Source organism: Salmo salar, chromosome ssa09 (genome assembly GCF_905237065.1).
Source record: "Salmo salar chromosome ssa09, Ssal_v3.1, whole genome shotgun sequence".
Taxonomy (NCBI): Eukaryota; Metazoa; Chordata; class Actinopteri; order Salmoniformes; family Salmonidae; genus Salmo; species Salmo salar.
Window position 1 is genome coordinate 119,606,120 of NC_059450.1, and position 27,570 is coordinate 119,633,689.

A 27,570-nucleotide genomic window follows, 5' to 3' on the forward strand; every position below is an offset into this window, starting at 1 on the left:
AATTTTCTAAATAAAAGTCCACCTGAAGAAATGTTACTTGGCTGTTACAGAACGTTTCTGATTTAAAAATCACAAAACAAATATTGTTTAAAGTTACATGAACATACATTTATTGAAAAAAGAATCTATATATACGGAACGAAAATATAAACGGACATGTAAAGTGTTGGTCCCATGTTTCATGAGCTGAAATAAAAGATCCCTGAAATGTTCCATATGCACAAAAAGCTTATTTCTCTCACAAATTTGTTTGCATCCCTGTTAGTGAGCATTTCTCCTTTGCCAAGATAATCCATTCACCTGACAGGTGTGGCATATCAAGAAGCTGATTTAAACAGCATTACACAGGTGCACCTTGTGGTGGGGACAATAAAAGGACACTAAAATATGCAGTTTTGACACACCACAATGCCCCAGATGTCTCAAGTTTTGAGGGAGCGTGCAATTGACACACTGACTGTAGGAATTTCCACCAGAGCAGTTTCCAGAGAATCGAATGTTCATTTCTCTACCATAAGCCGCCGCCGTCATTTTAGAGAATTTGGCAGTATGTCCAACCAGCCTCACAACCGCAGACCACGTGTAACCAGACCAGCTCAGGACCTCCACATCCGGCTTTTTCACTTGCGGAATCGTTTGAGACCAGCCACCCAGACAGCTGAGTCTTCATGTCTGTAATAAAGCCCTTTTGTGGGGAAGTTGTCACCATACAAGAGGGGCATTTTAGTATCCACAGAACCTCTCCTAATAAGATCCAGTGTCACACCATAGATTGACCCCATAAGATACTTTTTTTCGCCCAAAATTTACTGTCACCGCTGACGAGCGTTTACATTCTAAACAAATTATGTAAGTATTCCTAGGAATCACCCAGAGAGCTACCATTCCTTCATCTGGAATAACTTCTTCAAGCACACTGACATCAGATGTTCCCGGCTGCACCTGGGCAACACGACTCACAGCCTGAGTGCCGTACATACCTACACGTACGCTACGGTCACAAGACGCAGGCCTCCTAATTGTCCCTAGAATTTCTAAGCAAACGGCTGGAGGTAGGGCTTTCTCCTATAGAGCTCCATTTTTATGGAATGGTCTGCCTACCAATGTGAGAGACGCAGACTCAGTCTCAACCTTTAAGTCTTTACTGAAGACTTATCTCTTCAGTAGGTCCTATGATTAAGTATAGTCTGGCCCAGGAGTGTGAAGGTGAACGGAAAGGCTGGAGCAACGAACCGCCCTTGCTGTCTCTGCCTTGCCGGTTCCCCTCTTTCCACTGGGATTCTCTGCCTCTAACCCTTTTACAGTGGCTGAGTCACTGGCCTACTGGTGTTCTTCCATGCCGTCCATGGGAGGGGTGCGTCACTTGAGTGGGTTGAGTCACTGACGTGGTCTTCCTGTCTGGGTTGGCGCCCCCCCTTGGGTTGTGCCATGGCGGAGATCGTTGTGGGCTATACTCGGCCTTGTCTTAGGACGGTAAGTTGGTGGTTGGAGACATCCCTCTAGTGGTGCGGGGGCTGTGCTTTGGCAAAGTGGGTGGGGTTATATCCTGCCTGTTTGGCCCTGTCCGGGGGTATCATCGGATGGGGCCACAGTGTCTTCTGATCCCTCCTGTCTCAGCCTCCAGTATTTATGCTGCAGTAGTTTATGTGTCGGGGGGCTAGGGTCAGTCTGTTACATCTGGAGTATTTCTCTTGTCTTATCCGGTGTCCTGTGTGAATTTAAATATGCTCTCTCTAATTCTCTCTTTCTCTCTTTCTGTCTTTCTCTCAGAGGACCTGAGCCCTAGGACCATGCCTCAGGACTACCTGGTATGATGACTCCTTGCTGTCCCCAGTCCACCTGGCCGTGCTGCTGCTCCAGTTTCAACTGTTCTGCCTGCGGCTATGGAACCCTGACCTGTTCACCGGACGTGCTTGTTGCACCCTCGACAACTACTATGATTATTATTATTTGACCATGCTGGTCATTTATGAACATTTTAACATCTTGACCATGTTCTGTTATAATATCCACCTTGCACAGCCAGAAGAGGACTGGCCACCCCTCATAGCCTGGTTCCTCTCTAGGTTTCTTCCTAGGTTTTTGGCCTTTCTAGGGAGTTTTTCCTAGGGAGTTTTTCCTAGCCACCGTGCTTCTTTCACATGCATTGCTTGCTGTTTGGGGTTTTAGGCTGGGTTTCTGTACAGCACTTTGAGATATCAGCTGATGTACGAAGGGCTATATAAATAAATTTGATTTTGATTTGATTTGATTTGACCTGCATAAACTCGCCAAAAAGACAGAAGGCTACACTGGGGCCGACGTTAGTATAATCATACGAGATGCCCTCATGCAGCCTGTCAGGAAAGTACAGTCGGCCACACACTTCAAAAATTGCGCTCTCCATAGACAGACAGGGGAGAGCAGAGTGCCGACCACCCTACTAAAACCAAGGTTAGACGATTAAACGTTTGAGTAAAACGCCACTCACCATGATTCTTTCAGAGCTTGCCACGGTCTTCCCTGCTACCACTTCAGTCATGGTGATCTGCCGCTGCTGTGGGAACTGTTCTGACATTCTCATATGCTTTGCTGATTCGAAGTGACTGTTTATTGTCGACTTTCTCTTGTTTCCAAAAACAGTTGCCAATAGTTTCGCACGTTATTTTTGTTGGCAAATGAGATTGATTTCTATTCATTGTACTGCCTGTCAGCCATCAACAATCATATTCGCAAGTGAATACGCTGACAGGCCAGGAGAAAAATGTTGTTGACGTGTGGTTGGATTGGGCCATTTTCCACCGTAACAGTGCAGTAAATGATCAAAATTATGAACCCGCTTTCGATTGGACACTTTATGCGCTAAATGTTGGTCAACATTACGAGCTCTCGCATAATATGCACTCGATTGGTTGAGTTTGCATTGAATTATGCGATCGCGGAATCCTTGAGGGACTGATATTAGCTAAAGGAACGTCATAGTCAGCATAGCTAATAGAACTAACGCGTTAGCAGGGTTGGGGAGTAACGGATTACCAGAAAACGGTAACTGTAATCTGTTACATTACCAACAACAATATTGTAATCAGATTACAGATACTTTTGAAAAACTAGATGGTTACTTCGAGGATTACTTTTAAATTCAGAAAGGATTTTTGCGGGGGGAAAAAACATTTGACACTTCTGTTCTCAATTACATTCAAATCAGCATTGAAAAAAGGCGCAAATTTAAGTTTGTTCCACCTAAGCGAGTCTGACTACAAATCAGACCACTATGATGACACACCAAATGGGTTTGATGGATCGAGGGAAAAGAGCAGGAATAGTTTTTTTTAGGCTACAGTCCAAGCTGTCTTCCAATGGTGCGACTGCTGTCGGCATCCAAAGATTATCCAATTTGAATAAACGCTTGGAGTTAAGGATGACAGCAATGGTGTAGTCTACGGCGATCACGTATTATTGATATCTACATAGTGAATTGATGTGAATCACACTGATGCGCTCTCATTTAGCTATTTGCGCCTAGGGATTGTGGTTGTTGTGGATGGCTGTTGACATGTCTAAATGTGTATTTGAACCCAATAATTCCAATGGTGCAAAATGGTTGAATTCAAGAGGTTTAAACTGCCTATCAATCATTGTTTTTTTAAACTAGTGGACAGCCAGTGAATAATGCGCTCCTGCCACAGCTGCATAGTGCGGATCCCAGCCTATGGAATAAAAGTGGGGCTTTTATTGCTCAATCTAATTAATCTCTCGATAGGCCTAATGGACACATGCTCAAACTCGCTCACTAAAGGGGCAATCTGTAGTTGTTAAATCCAATTTTGGGATTTATAAATTGTGACAGTTAATTTAAGCTCATGAGGCATTTATACGTTTTATTCTTTAAGAATCAATGGGTGTACATGTATATAATATAACTTAGAAATGCCTCATGAGCTTATATTAACTGTTACACTCCATGAGAAACCAAAATATAAGCTTGTTTTTCTCCAATGTTTGTAAACATTGTAAATGTAAACAAACACGGTATAGTCTCATAACATGGTTCAAATAATATTAATCTGAGAGTGGTTACATTTCTTCAGGCCCATCCCTCAGCTTTTTACCAAAACAGAGGTGGGGTGTCAGTTTTGTTATTGTTTTGTAAATGTAACTGTGGATTTGCCCTTTAAACAGCTGCATATTATCAAGATATCAGTGTCACCAACAAAAAGGTAAACAATAGGCCTATAGCAAATACAACATACACTACCTGTCAGAAGTTTTAGAACACCTACTCATTCAAGGGTTTTTACTATTTTCTACATTGTAGAATAATAGTGAAGACATCAAAACTATGAAATAACACACATGGAATCACGTAGTAACCCCAAAAAAAGTGTTAAACAAATCAAAATATATTTTATGTTTGAGATTCTTCAAATAGCCACCCTTTGACTTGATGACAGCTTTGCACACTCTTGGAATTCTCTCAACCAGCTTCATGAGGTAGTCACCTGGAATGCATTTAAATTGGCCTCGTTTACACATCAGAGGTATGGCTTTTTGGCCGCAAGTCTTCCATGAAGGCCCCTTCTGACCAGACTTCTCCAGACAGTAGATGGGTGTACCAGGATCCCATGAAGGCCACTTATGACCAGACTTCTCCAGACAGTAGATGGGTGTACCAGGATCCCATGAAGGCCACTTCTAACCAGACTTCTCCAGACAGTAGATGGGTGTACCAGGATCCCATGAAGGCCACTTCTAACCAGACTTCTCCAGACAGTAGATGGGTGTACCAGGATCCCATGAAGGCCACTTCTAACCAGACTTCTCCGGACAGTAGATGGGTGTACCAGGATCCCATGAAGGCCACTTCTAACCAGACTTTTCCAGACGGTAGATGGGTGTACCAGGATCCCACTGTTTTCTGCCAATTCTGAGCTGATGGCACTGCTGGACATCTTCTGATTGCAAAGGGAAGTAAGCATGATGTGTCTCATCTGCTGCAGTAAGTTTCCTTGGCCAACCACTGCGTCTACGGTCCTCAACATTGCCCGTTTCTTTGTGCTTCTTCAAAAGAACTTAGACTGCAAATTGGGAAACCCATATCTGCCTTGAAATGTATGTCTGGGAGAGACCTTGCTGATGCAGTAGAACTACCTTGTGTCTTGTTGCTGTGCTCAGTCTTGCCATGGGGTATGACTTTTGACAGTAAACTGTCTTCAGCAACCTCGCCTTGTTAGCTGAGTTCAGCTGTTCCTCGCCCAGTTTTCTTCCTCCAACACAGCTGTTTCAGTTAATGATTGTGTTTCAACCTACATATTGAATTGATGAGCATTAGCACCTGCTTGGTATAATTGTTTAATCATACACCTGACTATGTTCCTACAAATCCCTGACTTTGTGCAAGTGTACTAGAAGAATTGATACTGTTTTGAAGGCAAAGGGTGGTCACACCAAATATGGATATGATGTAGATTTTTCTTCTGTTCACTCACTTTGCGTTTAGTTAATTGAAACATATTTATTTTGAAAGCATTCTTACTTTACAGCATTTTTTTCACACCTGCCTAAAACTTTTGCACAGTACTGTATGTATACTGTAGCTAAGCAAGTAATACTAAGTGTATGTTGTGTAGTAAGCTGTTAGTAGCCCATGTGCCTCACGCTAGTAATTTGGTCCCTTTTCCCCTTTTCATTTTTCCTACTGTTCTGAATTGGTGGTGCATATATAGCCTGTTTTAGAGAAATGTAATCATTGAATATTGTAAGAGCTTTCATTGTCTGCTTATATGCACCGCTATTTATCCTACGGTTCTGACTTGCTGTACAGGGAGAATAATGTAAGAACGGCCCATGTTCTGAATTCTGTCGCTGTACATTTCAAAAGTGCTGAACAAATAGTTATATTGACGTCCGTCCTAGCTCGCTCCATCCTTGTGTCTGTCCTGTCTCGCTCATTAATGTCTTAATCAAAATTACGGTTTGCCTCTTATCCGCTCGTCGTTCCCATATACAAACTATGGTATATCTAAATTATCAGAAACCACATGTTTTTCAAAAAGGCAGTAAATGAGGCTGAATGAACTGTTTCGCTGCCAGACAAGGTTCCGCTGATAGCCAGGTGTGGCAGTGGTAAAGTGTTGGGACTACTGTTGGGACTCTACTGTTGGACAGCTTTATGTAGGCCCTAACAGTCACCGTTATAGTGCAATTCATGTATTGTTTAGTGTTGTGTTGTGGCTTTGCTGGCATGCTTAATGATATGTATTTTTTTTGTTGCCCCACCAAGATTTACATGCTAAAATCACCACTGCTTGGCATAGATATTCTAGCAGATTTAAGTCAAAACTGTAACTCGGACACTCAGGAACATTCTCAGTCTTCTTGGTAAGCAACTCCGGTGTAGATTTGGCCTTGTGTTTTAGGTTATTGTTCTGCTGAAAGGTGAATTCATCTCCCAGTGTCTGGTGGAAAGCAGACTGAACCAGGTTTTCCTTTAGGATTTTGCCTGTGCTTAGCTCCATTCTGGTTTTTTTTCTCAATATTCTTTTCCCCAATTTCATGATTACGAACTTGTCTCATCGCTGCAATTCCCCAACAGGCTCGGGAGAGGTGAAGGTCGGGTCATGCGTCCTCCGAAACATGACCCGCCAAATCACGGTTCATAACACCCGCTTGCTTAACCCGGAAGCCAGCCGCACCAATGTGTCGGAGGAAACGGCATTCAACTGACGACCAAAGTCAGCCTTCAGGCACCCTGCCCGCCACAAGAAGTTGCTAGAGCGCGATGAGCCAAGTAAAGTCCCCCTGGCCAAACCCTCCCCTAACCTGGACGACGCTGAGCCAATTGTGTGCTGCACTATGGGACTCCCGGTTACGGCCGGTAATGACACAGCCTGGGATCAAACCCCAGGCTGTAGTGACGCCGCAACACTGCGATGCAGTGCCTTAGACTGCGCGCCACTCGGGAGGCCTCCATTTCTTTTTTATCCTGAAAAACCCAGTCCTTAACGATTTCAAGCTTACCCAAAACATGATGCAGCCACCACTACTTTTGAAAATGTGGTAGTTACTCAGTAATATAACACTTTGTATTCAGGACAAAAAGTTTATTGCTTTGCCACATTTTTTTGCAGTATTACTTTAGTGCCTTGTTGCAAAATGGATGCATGTTTTGGAATATTTTTTGTTCTGCACAGGCTTCCTTCTTTTTAGTCTCTCAATTAGGCTAGTATTGTGGAGTAACTATAATGTTGTTGATCCATCCTCCATCCTCAATTTTCTCCTATCACAGCCTTTAAACTCTGTTTTAGTCACCATTGGCCTCCTGGTGAATTCCCTGAGTGGTTTCCTTCCTCTGCATTGATACACCATCCAACATTGAATTCATAACTTGACCATGCTCAAAGTGATATTCAATGTCTGCTTTTTGAAAATATTTCAAGCTCTCCATCGCGAAACAGGCAAAATATAGGCTACTACTTACAATTTGTGATATTGTGTTCAAAATAAGACGACTTTTATTTTGAAGGTATTCGCGCGATTTGGACCCGTTAATGTCGCTGATTTCACGGAGCTATGGGAAGTACATGTTGTGAATAAAGTCGGAGTTTCACTTGTCTGTTCATCGTAATAGAAACCGAAAGGATCGACTCCCCTTCTCCATTCCTCCGCAGTTGTGAGAGGTGTGTCACCAAACCGTCTATAATAACCCGTCATTGGTGACCCTGTTGCGACGCAATTACGGTAATAACGTAATTTAGGGGTTCCATTGCAGTGCTACCAACATCGTTACATGGAAATGAATTTTTTTTTCAATTTATGGTCAAGTGCATCCAAACCAGGTATAATTTGAAATGTGATGCTGTGTTTTACTGTGCATGCATGGCCCTTTTTAGTGCGTAGTGGGCGGTTTGCTGATGTCAATGTTGTGAACTGAGTGCCCCATGGTGGCGGTGGGGTTATGGTAATGGGCAGGCATAAGCTACGGACAATGGACACAATTGCATTTTACCGATGGCAATTTGAATGCACAGAGATACCTTTACGAGATCCTGAGGCCCATTGTCGTGCCATTCATCGGCCGCCATCACCTCATGTTTCAGCATGATAATGCATGGCCCCATTTCGCAAGAATCTGTACACAATTTCTGGAAGCTGAAAATATCCCAGTTCTTCCATGGCCTGCATACTCACCAGACCCATTGAGCATGTTTGGGATGCTCTGCATCGACGTGTACGACAGCGTGTTCCAGTTCCCGTCAATATCAAGCAACTTCACACAGCCATTAAGAGGAGTGGGACAACATTCCACAGGCCACAATCAACAGTCCGATCAACTCGATGCGAAGGATATGTGTCGTGCTGTATGAGGCAAATGGTCACACCAGATACTGATTGGTTTTCTGATCCACTTCCTTACCTTTTTTTGTTGTTTTAAGGTAAATGTGACCAACAGATGCATATCTGTATTCCCAGTCATGTGAAATCCATTTCAATTGATTGATAATATGAGGAAATAATTTAAATGGACTCATATGACAAAATCAGTCAATTGAAATAAATTCATTAGGCCCTAATCTATGGATTTTGCATGACTGGGAATACCCAACATGCAACAATTTCTATGATGAGTTACAGTTCATATTATGAACTTTAACTCAGTAACTCAGTAAAATCTTAGAAATTGTTGCATGTTGGGTTTATATTTTTGTTCAGTATACATGAAAACAGCATACAATAAGTGTACTGGACAACTTACTGGTGCCTCGGCATTAGCATTATAAATGGCAATATGTTCAGAATTGTGTGTATTGATCAGACATTTATTTGATCATTTACAATAGGCCAGCGTAGCGGAAATATTGATCAACATGAACACTCATGAGAAATAAAGGTGATAAATAATGGTGAGACATCGTTTTACATTTTTTTAAATAAATAATTTGAGCCGTAAGCCTGATATAGGCCCCCGGCCACCCTACAGTGTGCAGGACCCATTTATTCTTACAATTTGTAACACCATTGTCCCCTCCGAATGCTTGGAAAAAACTGCAAAGTAAAAAAAAAAGTGATGTCATATCACGTAAAAGTGGATTACTTACGCCTTGATCCCACAGACAGTGTATTTGCGTTCTGGTACACCAGAAGTACATTTATTTCCAATGGAACGCTTGGTTTGTGTTGAAGCATTGCGTTTCAGAGGCAGTTGCAGTGCGTTCTGTGTTAAGGTTCCTAAAAGAAAATCAATAAAAAAAGATAAAAAGCCACATATTCACCCGAAATGAGAAGCAGCCACTGCTGTCGGATGTCATCGTTCTTCTGAAAATAGTGTAACGTTAAATTTACAATATGGCATCCAGTCACAACATGCTGGTAAGAAGCTCACTAGCTAACAGTAACAGTCACACCACAAATGAAAGGTTACCAGTATCTTTGGTAGGACTTTCTGCTTGAGCTAGTTACTAGTAGCTAGCTTAAGATTTGCAAACAAAGCCAAAGCAAGGCGTAGGCACACATGCGATGCGGAATACATTGAAATAAATAAACATGATAAGACGCTACCATTGGTGTATAACATTTCCGGCTTTATTTTTATTTATTTTATTTATTTATTTCACCTTTATTTAACCAGGTAGGCAAGTTGAGAACAAGTTCTCATTTACAATTGCGTTTATGTGACGTTGCATAAGGCCGCAAGTAAATCCTTGGTAATGCATGCCTCCTGAACCCAAGTGTTTAACACAGAGGAGGCGACCAGTAACTTTATGATCACACTTTATCAATTTAGCAGCTACAGTCATTTTCATTATTGAGTCACCCTACTTTGAAATGGTTTCGTCTAAATATCATCCAATTTCATGAAAAACATGATTTTCACTGTTCTGGACCTTTAAGCGTGTATGCACGTGTGTACCTGCGTATGTGTGTGTGTGTCTGTTGTGTGTGTGTGTGTCTGTTGTGTGTGTGTGCCTGCATTGGTGCCTCCCTAGGCAGAGGGGTTGGCTCCCACAATGTTAACAATATAGGTTAGGGATTTCTGAGATTATTGGTGTGAGAGAGAGATTTAGTATTCCATTGATGTATGGCGCCTATCTAGTAAACATTATGTTATGAGGGTGATTGACCCCAGACAGTGCAGTGCCCATGTCAGTGAGATGGAGAGCCTGTGAACTGACAGTATGTCTCAAAATATCTCCCAACAGAAATAGAGGGAGGTTGTATCCAAAAAGCCAACCTATTCCCTTTATAGTGCACTACTTTTGACCAGAGCCCGTAGTGCCCTGGTCAAAACTAGTGCACTAAATAGTGAACAGGGTGCCGATTAGGATGTAGCCTGAATGTGTCATGTCTCAACCAGGGTAATGTTGATTATGGTATTAGTTATCTTATTTATATTCTTCAGACAGACGCCATAGGTGAATCAACGTGTGGCAGGCTGGTTCATTTCCAGTCACAGAGAAAGGGAAGGACTCTACTCTACTCTCACAGTCACAGAGAAAGGGAAGGACTCTACTCTACCCTCACAGTCACAGAGAAAGGGAAGGACTCTACTCTACCCTCACAAACACAGAGAAAGGGAAGGACTCTACTCTACCCTCACAGTCACAGAGAAAGGGAAGGACTCTACTCTACCCTCACAAACACAGAGAAAGGGAAGGACTCTTCTCTACCCTCACAGTCACAGAGAAAGGGAAGAACTCTACTCTACTCTCACAGTCACAGAGAAAGGGAAGAACTCTACTCTACTCTCACAGTCACAGAGAAAGGGAAGAACTCTACTCTACTCTCACAGTCACAGAGAAAGGGTAGAGCTCTACTCTACTCTCACAGTCACAGAGAAAGGGTAGAGCTCTACTCTTACAGTCACAGAGAAAGGGAAGGACTCTACCCTCACACTCACAGAAAAAGGGTAGAGCTGTACTCAACTCTCTCAGTCACAGAGAAAGGGTAGAGCGCTACTCTACTCTCACAGTCACAGAGAAAGGGAAGGACTCTACCCTCACAGTCACAGAAAAGGGTTGAGCTCTACTCTACTCTCACAGTCACAGAGAAAGGGTAGAGCTTTAGTCTTAAAGTCACAGAGAAAGGAAGGACTCTACCCTCACAGTCACAGAAAAAGGGTAGAGCTCTACTCAACTCACTCAGTCAGAGAGAAAGGGTAGAGCTCTACTCTCTCAGTCACAGAGAAAGGGTAGAGCTCTACTCTACTCTCAGTCACAGAGAAAGGGAAGGACTCTACTCTACTCTCACAGTCACAGAGAAAGGGTAGAGCTCTACTCAACTCTCTCAGTTACAGAGAAAGGGTAGGCCGTTATCCATATTTTCATACCTTCATACCGTCCCTGTACCATACTGGGGGATACGGTATTAGCGGCAGTGCACACATAAGGCGCCATTTCTTTCAACAACAACAAAAAACAGAATGACTTGACACACAAAACTAATGAAAGCAGCAGGGATCTTTATCCAGGAGGGGATTGATTGTCTCTACAATAATGGGTGATTGTATTTTCTAGTGTATTCATGTCCTCTACCCGTTTTCCAATTCAATGTGCCTGTTTTATAGACTCTAGTTTTCCTGTCTTACAATCATCTCTCATCTCCCTCTCATCTCCACTCCCCTTAGTAAAGGTTAAAGAACAGGATGGGATGGACCTCTCTATATTACACCCAGGACTGTGCACACAGGAGCTCTTTTATGGTTTTACCATCATTGACAGAACCTTATTAAAAGCACACAGTTCAACCTTGATGAATCTCATTTTACTAGTACTTACATTTACAACACAGCCAGGCAGCTGTATATTGTTTTGCCCTTCACTGCTGATAGCATACAGTATGCATAGGCTTCAGTATTTTGGAAAGGTTTCAACAACAAATCATTACTCCAGTCATATCATTTGAAATCATCTATGTAACTAAGTAGAAAAACAGTTTAGAACAAATTGTTATTTACAATGACGGCCTACCCTGGACCAATTGTGCACCGCCCTATGGGACTCCCAATCACAGCCAGATATGACACATCATGGATTTGAACCAGGTACTGCAGTGACGTCTCGTGCACTGAGATGCAGTGTCTTAGACCACTGCGCCACTATAGCCAGTCATGTAGTTGAGGTTGTTGCACTGACCATAATATCTCTCATTTGGGTGGATCGACTCGTGTTGTGTTCCAAACCAATGATGAACCACAAATGTTGCACGTTACTGGCCATTAGTTACATCATCATGGCTGTGACAAAGCAGTGCTGCACTTTATTGTCAGTTTGATGGCTTGGTTCATTTAAATGTCTCTCCACTTTGAAACCTTGAGTGTGGTGACAGTAAGGTCACATCGTGTATAGTGTTTGTGGTTTTGTTATACTATACAATAACCAAACCCTTTGGTGGACCTCCAGAGAACCCTATCAAAAGGGTTTCCAAGGCAACCCCAGAACCTGCACCAATTAGGACTCACAAAGGCTCTCCCCAACACTAAACTGCCTGGAGATTGGAGAGGGAAGAAGATCAACCGAAAGAACACAGCATTAAACAAACAGAAAAATGGACTGACTGTGTGTGTGTGTGTGTGTGTGACGTGTGTTTGGGGAGTAGATTTGATTAAACATGTCCCGAAGGCTTTGTTCCGCTCACTGTGTGACACACGCACGCACGCACACACACACACACTACCTTATCAGAGTTCATGCTCTGTTATTACCAGAGAGCTCTTACAACGCCACAGGGAAAATCAATAGCAAATAGTTTAGAGTAGCTGATATGTGTGAACTCTGTTTAGAGTATTGATGGGACACTGCTGTGGCTGGTCTGCTCTTTGGGCATACATGTACTGAGGCAGGCAGGAGGCAACTTTGTTGAAATAGCTGATTTCATGGGTCCCCTGTTTCTGTATGTGTGTGTCTGTGTACGTGCTTGCACGTGTATGTGGAAGGGTGTGGATGTAAGAGTGTGTGTATTTTTGGTGTCGCTGATTTCAATGCTGTCCCCCCCTTCTTTGTGCAGTCTCATTTGGCTGTGTGGAGGGTGCGTGCGTGCGTGCCTGGGGGGGGTGTGAGTGTCTGTGCACTGACCTGTGACTAAGGTGAAGGTACTAAAGACCTCAACCAGTGTCACACTATTGGCTTTAACCCTTCCTTTCTTTTCTCCTCTCCTCGAGGTCATCACCCAACCAGGGAAGAGCTTAGGCGTATCCCTCACCATGGCAACAACATCTTCCCACGCATCCTGCATTCTGACACACACTCTCCTCTTGTGTGTCTCTCTCTCTCTTTCTCGCGCTCTCTCTCTCTCCCTCACTCTCTCGCTCTTCTCTCTCTCCCTCACTCTCTCGCTCTTCTCTCTCTCTCTCACTCTCTCTCTCTCTCTCTCTCTCTCTCTCTCTCTCTCTCTCTCTCTCTCTCTCTCTCACTCTCTCTCTCTCACTCACGCACTCAGTCAATCTCCCCTGTCCTCTCATGCTCTGCCATTCTATCCGCTGATGTTGGACCAGCCACTGGCTAAGACATGTTCTCTACAGCATGCAAGGGATCCGTGGGCGAGTCAAGGTAAGCTTTCACATGAACCTTGAGGAGGACAGTAGTATAGAAGTCGTGTCATGTACACTATATTCCTGTTTTGTTTTCTCTGACTGCTGTGACAAGAAGACAGTGGTAGGTGGCATGAGTGCGTATGAGAGACCGTGTTAAACTGTTGCTGTGTGTTCGTCAGTGTGAGAGCACCGCCAGCTGCTGAGAGAGAGAGAGAGAGAGAACTTGGGTCCGCTTAGCTGCCAGTCATATCAAAGGCGCTGGTTGTGCAGAAGTATTTACTTCTGTGTGTGAAGGCATTTTGCGGGTGTTAACATTATGCAGATGTGTGTGTATGTTCATCTGTGTGTATGATTGTGCGTGTGATTCCATGCACACGATTGTGTGTGTGTCTTGATGAGCACACTCCCTCAAAAGCTTCCATTGACACAGAGGGAATAAAGTGTTCTTAGCTTTTGAAAGCCAGCCCATATAAATAAAGTGCCTGATTGATGGTTCAGTTCACACAGATTCATCTCTGGAAATGGAAATGAACAGCATTAGCCACGTTCCGGTACATCAAGTGCAGATTGAGCGTCCTCTGTCTAATATATAGACCCAGTCATTCATCTAAAGAGAGAACGTGTGTGAGTGTGTCACGTGCATGTGTGTCACTGTGCGTGCATGTGTGTCACTTGTGCGTGTGTGTGTGTCACTGCGTGTGTGTGTGTCACTGTGCGTGTGTGTCACTGTGCGTGTGTGTCACGTGCGTGTGTGTCACATGCGTGTGTGTGTGTCACTGTGCGTGTGTGTGTCACTGTGTGTGTGTGTGTGTCACTGTGCGTGTGTGTGTGTCACGTGTGTGCGTGTGTGTCACTGTGCGTGTGTGTCACTGTGCGTGTGTGTCACGTGCGTGTGTGTCACATGCGTGTGTGTGTGTGTCACTGTGCGTGTGTGTGTCACTGTGCGTGTGTGTCACTGTGCGTGTGTGTGTGTCACTCTGCGTGTGTGTCATGTGCGTGTGTGTGTGTCACTGTGCGTGTGTGTGTCACTGTGTGTGTGTGTGTCACTGTGCGTGTGTGTGTGTCACTCTGCGTGTGTGTCACTGTGCGTGTGTGTCACTGTGCGTGTGTGTCACGTGCGTGTGTGTGTCACTGTGCGTGTGTGTGTCACTGTGCGTGTGTGTCACTGTGCGTGTGTGTGTGTGTCACTGCGTGTGTCACTGTGCGTGCGCGTGTGTCACTGTATGTATGTTTGTGTGTCACTGTGCGTATGTGTCTGTCACTGTGCGTGTGTGTCTGTCACTGTGCGTGTGTGTCTGTCACTGTGCGTGTGTGTGTGTCTCTGTGCGTGTGTGTATCACTCTGCATGTCTGTGTGTGTGTGTGTGTGTGTGGGTCACTGTGTGTGTGATACTGTCGATGCAAATCTCCCATTGTAATGTTCTGCAACGTCTTGGTTTCCTTCTCGCCACCCTCTTGGTGACAGCTGGAAATAGACCAAAAATGGGATCTTCTCAGGTGTACTGCTGCCTGTCAGATCTCTGCCAGCCCGCCAGCCAGGCTCCAGCTATGGGAGGTGATACGTAGATCAGTGGAGGCTGGTGGAAGGAGCTATAGGAGGACAGGCTCATTGTAATGGAATACATGGAAAGGAGTCTAACGTGTTATCCATATGTTTTTGATGTGTTTGATATCATTCCATTTATTCCATTCCAGCCATTACAATGAGATTGTCCTCCGATTGCTCATCCCACCAGCCTCCACTGGCATAGATAAGGACTACGCTCCACAGATGAATTTAGATGTTTGGTAAAGTGTTGGCTGTTTCTAAGCAGGCATCATGTTTCTATAAATGACAGCAGATGAGACGTTGATACTTGATGTAGGCCTGTACAGCCTAGCCTGGTCCCAGGTCTGTTTGTGCTGCCTTGCCAACTCCTATGGTCTTTCAGTTGACAAGGTAGCACAAACAGATCTGGGACAAGGCTATATATAAAGCCCCTCTCCCCCTTTCATTTGTGCAGTGCATTTGGAAAGTATTCAGACCCCTTTACGTTTCCCACATTTTGTTATGTAACAGCCTTAATCAGAAATTGATAATATTAAAAAATACACACAATACTCCATAATGACAGAGCAAATAAAAAAATAAAAAACACATTTACATAAGTATTCAGACCCTTTACTCAGTACTTTGTTGAAGCACCTTTGGCGGAGATTATAGCCTTGAGTCTTCTTGGGTATGACGCTACAAGCTTGGCACACCTGTATTTGGGGAGTTTCTCCCATTCTTCTCTGCAGATCCTCTCAAGCTCTGTCAGGTTGGATGGGGAGCGTTGCTGCACAGATATTTTCAGGTTTCTCCATAGATGTTCGATCGGGTTCAAGTCCGGGCTCTGGTTGGGCCACTCAAGGACATTCAGAGACTTGTCCCGAAGCCACTCCTGCATTATCTTGGCTGTGTGCTTAGAGTCGTTGTCCTGTTGGAAGGTGAACCTTCACCCCAGTCTGAGGTCCTTAGCGCTCTGGAGCAGGTTTTCATCAAGGATCTCTCTGTACTTTACTCCGTTCATCTTTCCGTCAATCCTAGTCTCCCAGTCCCTGCCGCTGAAATACATCCCTACATCATGATCCTGCCACCACCATGCTTCACTGTAGGGATGGTGCTAGGTTTCCTCTAGATGTGACGCTTGGCATTCAGGCCAAAGAGTTCAATCTTGGTTTCATCAGACTTGAGAATCTTGTTTCTCATGTTCTGAGAGTCCTTTAGTTGCCTTTTGGCAAACTCCAAGCGGGCTGTCATGCGCCTTTTACTGAGGAGTGGCTTCCATCTGGCCACTCTACCATGAAGGCCTGATTGGTGGAGTGCTGAGAGATAGTTGTCATTCTGGAAGGTTCTCCCATCTATACAGAGGAACTCTGGAGCTCTGTCAGAGTGACAATCAGGTTCTTGGTCACCACCCTGACATGGCCCTTCTCCCCAGATTGCATAGTTTGGCCGGGCGGCCAGCTCTAGGAAGAGCCTTGGTCCTTCCAAACTTCTATAATTTAAGAATGATGGAGGCCATTGTGTTCTTGGGGACCTTCAATGGTGCAGACATTTTTTGGAACCCTTCCCCAGATCTGTGCCTCGACACAATCCTGTCTCGGAGCTCTACGGACAATTCCTTGGACCTCTTGGCTTGGTTTTTGCGCTGACATGCACTGTCAAATGTGGGCCCTTATATAGACAGGTGTGTGCCTTTCCAAATCATGTCCAATCAATTGAATTTACCACAGGTGGACTCCAAGTTGTTAAAACATCTCAACAAAAATCAATGGAAACAGGATGCACCTGAGCACAATTTCGATTGTCATAACAAAGTTTTTTTTTTATACATTTGCAAACATTTCTAAAAACCTGTTTTCACTTTGTCATTATGGGTTATTGTGTGTAGATTGATGAGGATTTTATTTGATTGAATCAATTTTAGAATAAGGCTGTAACGTTACGAAATGTGGAAAAAGTGAAGAGGTCTGAATACTTTCCCAATGCACTGTAACTGGATGTCTAAAGGTCAATTTGGAGTGCACTCGTTCTCTTCTATGTGTGATCCTCTCTTCTTTTCATTAATTCCATCTGTCATCCTCATCTCTTTCTCTCTCTCATCATTCTCTCTCTCTCCCTCTCTCTCACTTCCTCTCTCTCTAACCCCTCTTCATCTGCTAGCTCCATTTTCCACCTCACCGCCCTGCTTGTCATTCCCTCCCCTAATTGATTGGCCTCCATTCAATCTCAGCATCTCTCATTTCCTTTTTCCCTCGTTCAAGTCTCTCTCTGACTCTCCCTCTGTCGCTCTGTCTCTCTTTCGCTGTATCTCTCTCCTTTCACCTCTCCCTGTCCTTTATCATAGTTTCACCCTGAATGGCTCCGTATTTTCTTCTCTTCTCCCTCCTTCACATTCCATCCCCTGCTCACCCCCCCCTCTCTTGCTCCCTCACTTTCACTCCTGGGGGATAAGCGCAAATTTTGATAAGCTGTCAGATGAGTCACAGGGCAGTTGTCTCTCCAAATCTCAAGTTCATCATTCACATAATATGTGGCTATCCAGCACATAGTGTGTGCGTGCTGTGTGTGTGTTTGGGGGGGGGCACTGCGTTCCCACCCAGCATGCTATAATGACGAAAAACAGCAAAACTGCTTATTGAATGGATTAAAGGTAGGTTTTTTTCTCCTCTCATCAGTGCGTTCTGTCAGGAAGACTGAATTCCAGATGAGCATGGCAGAAGGCTCAGTAGAAAGTGATGTGGTGGTGGTGTGTGGTTGGTACAGAGGCAGTTTGTGTGGGCGTATGGTTGGGCCTTATTAAAGATCAGCGGAGAAAATCACTGGGCTCTATGCGCATACGGGTAACGAGAGGATCAACACGGGTCACGAGGGGATCAACACGGGTAACGAGAGGATCAACACGGGTAGAGAGGATCAACACGGAGAGAGGATCAACACGGGTAACGAGGGGATCAACACGGAAGAGAGGATCAACACGGGTCACGAGGGGATCAACACGGGTAACGAGAGGATCAACACGGGTAACGAGGGGATCAACACGGGTCACGAGGGGATCAACACGGGTAACGAGGGGATCAACACGGGTAACGAGAGGATCAACACGGGTAACGAGGGGATCAACACGGGTAACGAGAGGATCAACACGGGTAACGAGGGGATCAACACGGGTCACGAGGGGATCAACACGGGTAACGAGGGGATCAACACGGGTCACGAGAGGATCAACACGGGTAACGAGAGGATCAACACGGGTCACGAGAGGATCAACACATGAACGGAGGGAAAAGGGGAGTGGAAAGAGTAAGGGTGAAATGGGAAGTAAGGTCGGCGTGATGGAGAAAAGAGGAGAGTTGTCAGACAACATTCTTAGGAAAAATAGGTGCTACCTTGAACCAAAAAGGTTCCATGTAAGACCATATACCCTCCACAAAGAAGTCTTTACGAACCCTTTTTTGTAAGGGTTCAGTATTGGGTTGGAAGGGATGGAGGGCGATATAAGATAAAGAGATGTAGATTAGCATGAAATAAAGGAAAAAGAGCGATGAGAATGAAAGGGTGAGGATGGTGAAAAGGGGGATGAGGTGGCAGGAAAGAAGAGAGGTGGGATGGGGGTCCAGTATGGGGGGTCCAGTATTGAGGGTCCGGTATTGGGGGTCCAGTATTGGGGGGGACCAGTATGGGGGGTGGTCCAGTATTGGGGGAGGGAGTGTGTGTGTGAGAGAGGAGTGTGTGAAAGAGGAGTGTGTGTGTGAGAGAGAGAGCGGAGAGGGAGGAGGATAACAGAGATAAAGAGGGAGGGAGGGTGTGTGTCTGTGTGTGAGAGAGAGAAACAAGAGCGAAGGGAGGGAGTGAGCGAGAGAAAAGGCAAGACCATCAATCCGCCAGACATCAACACAACACCCTATTCAGCACTGCAAGACCGCAGTCCATTTAGCTCCAAGCTTATTGGCATAACCATACATACTGCCTCCAGTATATATTCAGGTGCAACGTCATTATGAACATGTTAAAGTTGGTTTCATTAAAGTCCAACTGTGTATTTAACGGTTTGGGCCATGTGTGTCAATGAGGGTTTCACTGCTCTCTCATGTAACATACTGTATCTGCCTGATTTAAAGTCTAATCTCCCCCCCCTCTCCCTCTCTTCCTCCCTTCCTCCCTTCCCCCACTTCCTTTCTACTTTAGGATTCACTTTGAGTGCCTGGCCCTTGCCCAATTCTCTTCTTCTGTCTCTCTCTCTCTCTCTCTATCTATTGGTTTTCTCTCTGTTTCTCTCTCTCCCTCAGCCTCCCTCTCCTACCCCCCCCTTGACTCTTAAATCTCTCGTGGCAGGAGGTGGGGTAAAACTCTGGTTGAGAGACTGATAGAAAGAGCCTTGATAAAGCTGCTTACCTAAGCTAGACAAAAAGACACCATGACAATAGAAAGTCCGAAACATCGGTACTGAGCATTGTCACTGTCACTCACTCCTACAGAGCAGGCAGGCCTCAGGTTGTGTCTGGTGGTGTTGACATTACAACGTCGGGTGTCAGGGAATTCTGACGTTGGCTATTTGGCATTGTGAAGCTTATTTGTGATGTTGTTTCTGGTCAGGTCATGTGCTCAGGAAAAACTCCTGGCCCACATAATGAGACACAAGAATGGAGTGGGAAAAGCACTTTCATATTGCCTTGAACAATGCTGCCACGTCTTGCACGTGCTGCCATGTGCATAGAAATACGATTCTATTTGACCACGTGTCACATGTCTTTATATTCTTGGGTAATGTGCGAGGACACACACCACTGGGGAGATATTAGAAACTCGAATGTTAATCCATTACTGCAACTAACTGATTCAGGACTTCAACGTACTTCTGGCACTTTGTACCCTCTGTGGGATGATTACATGGACGTGGTGTAACGTACTCGCTTTATACTGTGTGTGTTCCTGTAAAGTACACGCCGGGACTCAGAAAGCGGGTGCAGAAGGTGAGTTTTAATACTGAACAGATACAAAAGAACAAACATGAGCCGCGTACTGAACTCTACAAAGCAATAGCACCGAAGGATTCATGACAACAGACAGCTAAATAAAGGGGAAGTAACCAGGGACGTGATGAAGTCCAGGTGTGCCTAATGAAGGGTTGCCAGGACTGGTGGTTAGTATAGAGGGGGAAGGGGCATAGACGTGACAGTTCCAAATGGCACCCTGTTCTCTTCATAGTCCACTAATTCTGACCAGCACAATAAAGGGAATAGGATGCCAGTTAGGACAAGAGGAACTGAATGACACTGGCTGAGTCCCGTTCTTTCACATCAAAGAAGGTATTTCTACCTAGGAAAAAGAAAGCACCAAATACTTCTTCATTTCCATTGGGACAGAAGGCCACATTGAGCACAAAATCTACAGTTAGAAAACGTACATTTGGGATAAAACATTGGGTCAGTTTGGTGAACGGGCTGATGGTGTTGCTGGTTACACTGTAACCTCCAGGGTGTTTCTGATCATATATCTGAAGCATGTGTGTCAAGGAACAGAAAAGGCCATTCTTCTGTAAATATGCTGAAGTGTGTGGGGCTGCTGTACTGTAAAAGTAGCTTGTGATAAGGAGCTGCTTCCTGCCAGTATTGCCATACATTGTGCCTGTGTTGAAGTGTACACACTAGTATGTGTCATCAGGTCAGAGCTTGCCTGGTCTCCTGCATGTGAAGGTTTACTGGGGTGGGATTCAATGCAAGGTGTGTTATACTGTACAACCGATAATGCTCCTTAAGCAACGTTCCCTCAGCTGCGGAGATGGCATTCATGGTAAACACTGCATAATATGTCGGCTCAAGCGGAAATGACATTACGGATGGAAAGTGGGCCTCGGGTTGTACAACTGACACACAACACATTTGATGAGTTTATCTGCCTTGTTTATGTTTGACACAGCTCATGGCCATCCACTAGACAATAACAATCTACTTGAGCATTGTATTGGGTTTCAATGAGAGCTGTTTCATGATGGAGATGGTGATTCATGTCATAATGGGAATAGGCACCGGGCACCCAATCCGGCTCATCTAAAACACAGAAAGACAGACAGACAGAGTCCTGTTTCACTGGGAGCGCTGCAGATTGGAGTTCAAGTGATGCTCATCTCATTTAATTGATCTTCCTCTGACACCGCCTGGTATAGAGGTCCTGGATGGCAGGGAGCTCAGCCCCAGTGATGTACTGGGCTGTACGCACTACCCCTTTAGGGCCTTGTGGTTGGATGCCGAGCAGTTGCCATACCAAGCGGTGAAGCAGCCAGTCAAGATGCTCTCAATGGTGCAGCTGTAGAACTTTATGAGGAGCTGAGGGCCCATGCCAAATCTTTTCAGCCTCCTAAGGGGTTAGAAATAGTTAGAAATACTTAATAGGTTCATGCTCAATAGACAATAAAACATGTTTTGTGTTTAAACAGTTTAAACTTTCAAATCAAGTTGTTTGAACTTGCTGTGACAAAGTTGTACCAATTTAAAAAGTTAATTTGCATCCTAACATTTTTAAAAACTTCTCATTTAGTTTTGAGTCAGTACCACATACATATTTAAAGTAATAAAGATTTTTCATTGACTTTGAGTTAAACAAAAAATTACTTTGGGTTTACAGTGATACCAGATACTAGACAGTGTGGATAAGGCTACTGGCTGCAGTGTTTCTTGTGTTGAATATTGGAAAAAAACTTTATTTCAACACAAAGAAAACAAGTAATAATCATAGTTGTTTATTTTAGTCCTAAGAATGTGGCAGAGCTGGAGCAGGAAGGACCCTCCTTTTGTTCACAGTCACATTGGAGCTGTGTTCCAAATGGCAACCTATTCCCTATATACAGTAGTGCAATATATAGAGAGTAGGGTGCCATTTTTTACGCATCCTGGCTGTCTCACGGGTCCTGGTTCATTCAGAGCGGCAACTTTGCAGCTCCTACAGTATGTACTGTATGTAGATGGTTTTATATATACATATATATATATATATATATATATACAGTGCATTCGGAAAGTATTCAGACCCCTTGATTTTTCCACATTTTGTTACGTTACAGCCTTATTCTAAAATGTATTACATCGTTTTTTCCCCTCATCAATCTACACACAATACCCCATAATGAAAAAGCAAAAACAGGATTTTATAAATGTTTGCTCATTTATAATTAACATTTACATAAGTATTCAGACCCTGTACTCAGCACCTTTGGCAGAAATTACAGCCCCGAGTCTTCTTGGATATGACGCTACAAGCTGGGCACACCTGTATTTGCGGAGTTTTTCCCATTCTTCGCTTCAGATCCTCTCAAGCTCTGTCAGGTTGGATGGGGAGCGTCGCTCACAGCTATTTTCAGGTCTCTCCAGAGATGTTCGATCGGGTTTAAGTCCAGGCTCTGGCTGGGCCACTCAAGGACATTCAGAGACTTGTCCCGAAGCCACTCCTGCATTGTCTTGGCTGTGTGCTTAGCGCTGTTGTCCTGTTGGAAGTTGAACCTTCACCCCAGTCTGAGGTCCTTAGCGCTCTAGAGCAGGTTTTCATCAAGGATCTCTCTGTACTTTGCTCCGTTCATCTTTCCCTCGATCCTGACTAGTCTCCCAGCCCCTGCCGCTGAAAAACATCCGCACAGCATGATGCTGCCACCACCATGCTTCACCGTAGGGATGGTGCCAGGTTTCCTCCAGACGTGACGCTTGGTATTCAGGCCAAAGAGTTCTACCTTGGCTTCATCAGACCAGAGAATCTTGTTTCTCATGTTTTGAGAGTCCTTTAGGGTCTGAATACGTTCAGAAGGTACTGTATAACAGCACATGAGGCTTTTTCCTGGCAGGAGTGGCTTCCTTTCAAAATGCGAAATCGACAAGTACATCCATTATTCAGATAGGTCTAAAGCAATGAATAAACAGTACATTTGAATGTATGGTACATGTACTGTACGCTACCTATTCACGGTGTATCGTTGTATGTGACTGTATTGGCAAGGACCACATTGATAGAAATACATAATGTAGTTCCCTGAAGACAGCTCTGGTAAGTCCATAACAGAGGAAGTGACACCGGCTGTGGCAACACTTCCTTCCTTCTTGTGGGCAGGTTGGGTGGCTCCGAGAGGAGGGAATGAGAGAGAGAGAGAGAGAGAGAGAGAGAGAGAGAGAGAGAGAGAGAGTCTTACCCTTCGGCTGGCCCCTCCCAGCCTCTCTCCTCCCCTCTGTGTGGAGCTGAGTTGTGTGCTGAGAAGCTGAAGTGCCAAACTGTGTGCAGCGGCAGGACAGGTGAGGGAGGAGGGAACAGCGCAGGACTGCCTACACTTCTTCAAAGACCGAGAGAGAGGAGTGAGACAAAAGACAGTGAGAGTGACAATCCCAGTGCCCCTGTCAGAATGCTGAGAAGGAAGAGGAGTGTATCCTTTGGAGGATTCGGCTGGTACGTTACCTTAACTCTCGTAGGGCTGTTGGCTGGCGGTGTGTGTATGAACGTGTGTGTGTGAATTCAGCAGGCTGCCGTTGTTCATACTAGAGCTGAATGTGTTTTGAAAGGAAGGATGGGTGGAGGGCTTTGTCTGTTCCACTTTGTGTGTGTGTGTGTGCAACACTTCTGCAGCAGTTTGACTGGCTGCTGTTCTGTCTCTGTGCTGTCTCTACCAGGGGGAATGGTCACAGACGGTTGTCAATGAGTTGCTTTGTGTTATTCGACTCTCATCTGTAGAACTCTGTTTGTGTTTCTCTAGTGGCGTTTTCTCTCTCTCGATATTTACGTCTGGAATGCAGAAAATGTGATAGCTTTTTGTCTAATGACACCTCTGTGTATTTAGAATTACTATTAGGAATGGCTGAAAGATACGTTTGTGTGTTCAGTCCAGACAGGGACTTTGACTCCTCCACCTCCATGGTTACTAAAGGGGACATCTGGAATTCAAACAACTACAAAGCAGACACCCTGCCACTTTTTTTGGTAAACAGCTGGGGAATGGGACCATCCGCCAGATCCAAATGATCACATGTTTTTTTGGTAAACAGCTGGGGAATGGGACCATCCGCCAGATCCAAATGATCACATGTTTTTTTTGGTAAACAGCTGGGGAATGGGACCATCCGCCAGATCCAAATGATCACATGTTTTTAAGCTAAACAGTTTTGGTTTATAATTATATTGTTTGTGTAAAACAAACTCATATTTTTGGGAAGACAGTTGAACTAAGCTCATGAGGCATTTCTAAGTAATATTCATTTAAAAGTAAATACCAGATTGCCACTTTTAAGTGAATCTCTTACACTAGTTGTGTCAGCTCATGAATATATGTATGATCTCAGTTTGCAAGGCCTATATGAGATTTTCATGTGTGAGAGTTAGTTTTTCCTCTGGATATTTCTCTGTGAGAACTGAAAAGGCAATCGCCTCAGAAGAGAGAAACGCTGACAACGTGTGGTGAATGGAGCTTGGCTTCACGCCTTCACACACTTCACTTCAGGTACACACGAACTCGCACGCACGCACACACACGCATGCATTTTGTGTGTTACTGTTGCTGTGAAGCAGTGTTTCTTCCCAACACCGGTACTCCGGTTCACCCAACAGTACACATTTTTATTGTACCTCTGGATAAGCACACCTGATTCAACTAATCATCAAGCTCCCAATGAGTTGAATGAGGTGCTTATCCAGGGCTACAAAGGAAATGTGTTCTGTTGGGTGAGCCGGAGGACCAGGGTTGGGAAACACCGCTGTAAAGAGACCATGAGACAGTGTAGAAAGACAGCTGGTGAACTGCCCTCTCTCAGCTCACCTCAATGTTTACTGCATTGATGCTGTCAACCCACCATGTAGTCAATCATTTAATACACTCAAACCACTTCCTCACGCTGAAACTGGCTGGCTGCTGCTAAGCAGGCACGGTGTTGACTACAGTAAACCCAGCAGAGGTTGAAAGGTGCTGAAATGAATTACTGCATCCACTCTCAAGTAATGGCTGTTCGGATTTTTGCTAAGCTACAGCTTTCTACTGTTGCTCTAGAGCTGGGAACACAGGAATCTGTGGCCTGCCAGGTCTATGCCAGTCTGCTGTTGTGGTGTCATTTCTGAAGATCAGGCTGGACATTCGAGAGAGATTGAGGGAGGGAGGGAGGGAGGTGTCAGTACCATCAGATGGTGAAGGATGGTGAGAAAGTAATGAGGGAGGAGAAGAAGAGGTAGCATAAGGAGAGTTAGTGGAGGAGAGGCAAATATCATAGGCATTAATCATCCATGCCATCTGTGGTGCTGAGACACAATGTTGTTTTTGATGGAGGAGTACCTCCTTTCCACTGCATCTCTGTGTATTTATAGTAAGGCACATGCCCACACACACACTCACACACACACACACACACACGCACACACGCACACACGCACACGCACACACACACACCATATGGAGAGATGTAGTCACAGGGTGTGTGCAGGCTTCTTATCAGACAATGTTCTTGAGTTGGTGTATGTATTAGCTTTGTGTTCAGGGCAGGGCCACTTCCCCTCACTATCCATCCAGAGATACAGCCCAATAAAGCCTGCATCATTGTCCCTCAGCCTCATGGTACACAGCCAGTGAATATAGAATAGAATGACCACACTGTGATGCCTCTTACTGGGGGTTTATGGTTATTGTTGACCAGTGATGATGATTATCACAGAGGCCATTCATAGAAGCATCCAGAAAGATTGTGATGATATTCAAAGCACTGGACAACATTCAACTCATATTTGTTCATGTCTGAGATGACAAGGAAGCTGGAATAGACATCAAATGGCATCCGATTACCTACAGAGTGCACTATGTAGGGAATATGGTACCATTTGGGATGCATAGATACTACTAGGCTAAGTGACATAGGGCTTGTAGTTAGGGAGCATAGGTGTACTGTACTAGGAGTCTTGACAGTTTCAGGTCAGTTGTCATGAAGGTCATTCATGGTTGTGAGAGGTGTCCACTCATGTCTATGATGGCATTATGCAGGGTTCACCACACACAGACAAAACACAATGCCCACCAACATCACTACCAAATATATATGTTTTATCTTATTTGTTTTTACAATGTAAAACCAAAGTGATTTTCAGCCTTTAGAATGATCAAAGTAACAGGCAGTGGTTTTAAATCGTTAACCATCATTAAAATCTGTCAATCGTTTGTTTTTTCGGTGTTTCCTTATAGAACATTTTGAAACTCCTATTTTCTTTGTCGATTTCTATTTTAATCAGCGGAGTCTGGGACTGAAGTGAACAGAGTACGATAACAACTGCTCTTTAAAAGGTCCAACAACTAGAGCCAGCCATAGTCATTGTGTGAGCAGTAGGGGGTGAATGGCTGTTTTTAAAGCTTTCTAATATAGATGTAAATGTTGTGGATGGTTTATGTATGTCTGTTATTGGAATCCGCTCAGAGTTCATTCTTGTTGACTGGCCCGTAAATGTGTTCGCGTTTGAACTCCATGCATCTAAAATGCATATTTTTACAACACTAGTTATTTAATCTATTACATTGGAAGGAAGCCTGTTAGCGCCACATAATTAACTGATAACATATAAAACATCATATTTTGTTTCATGACCAGTAACCTCCCTCTCTCTCCCCCCTCTCCCCTCTCCCCTAACCCCCTCTCTCTGTCTCTCTGTCTCTCCTTCTCTCCTTCTCTCTTTCTCTCTTTCTTTCTTTCTCTCTTTCTTTCTTTCTTTCTTTCTTTTTCTTTTTTCTCTCTCTTTCTCCCTCTCTAGGATTGACAAGTCCACAATCGCAGCTCTGAAAGGCCGGTAAGTGTTCCATTGACACTGAGCTTAGAGGAGCCGAAGGCCCCGTGGCCCTCTGTGATTTCATCTCCACTGATCTATACACTATTTATTTATCTATCCACAGTCATGTACTGTATCTATTCTACCTTCCCTTTATGCAACTGTTTTCCCCCTTTCGCTGACTGCCCTGTGGGAGTTCATAAACTGTGATGCAGAGGCTGTCGCAGAACATCTGCATTCACAGAGAGCGTTAAAAGGAGGGGGAGAGCGAGAAAAGCAGAGAGGAGGAGAAAGAGAAGAAGGTCCCGTGTGGCTTAGTTGGTAGAGCATGGCGCTTGCAATGCCAGGGTTGTGGGTTTGATTCCCACGGGGGAACAGTATGAAAAAAGTATGAACATTTATGAACTCACTGGATAAGAGCGTCTGTTAAATGATGTAAATGTAAGAAGAGAGAGAGAGAGAGAGAGCTTGGGCACCAAGAGCACATGCTTGCCTAAAAATGCGGGGGTTGGCGGAGAAATGCTGGCACACTCCAAGTGTGATTAGTGACAGCCATGCTTTCCCAGCATTAGAGTTCAGGACTGTGTGAAGCTCCTCTCTTAGTCCTTCCAACCTCCTCCATGGTTGGCTCCACATATTGGAATAAGGGCTTGACCCAACAGAGCTGAGGGAAAGGGTTAGGAAGCGATTTCAGACTTGCTGACTGACTTCCCCATTTACCTAGCCGTCTCTCCCGTTATGATGAGCATAGCAGGCAGACAGGCACACACAGACTG

General features: G+C 44.5%; 1 protein-coding gene across 3 annotated transcripts in view; it reads left to right on the top strand.

Moving 5' to 3' along the window:
- The first annotated feature begins 13,383 nt into the window (after positions 1–13,383).
- The window catches only part of LOC106612653 (rap1 GTPase-activating protein 2), a 95,210-nt gene continuing 81,023 nt past the window's right edge, over positions 13,384–27,570 (top strand). For 2 of the 3 annotated variants that reach the window (XM_014214029.2, XM_045724417.1), the window contains exons 1-2: positions 23,258–23,455; positions 26,780–26,815. In XM_014214029.2, coding sequence (XP_014069504.1) covers positions 23,412–23,455; positions 26,780–26,815 — 80 coding nt within the window. In that variant the 5' untranslated portion in view covers positions 23,258–23,411. Of the gene's footprint in view, positions 13,524–23,257; positions 23,456–26,779; positions 26,816–27,570 lie in introns of those variants that run through there. The other variant, XM_014214031.2, reaches the window with a different exon arrangement.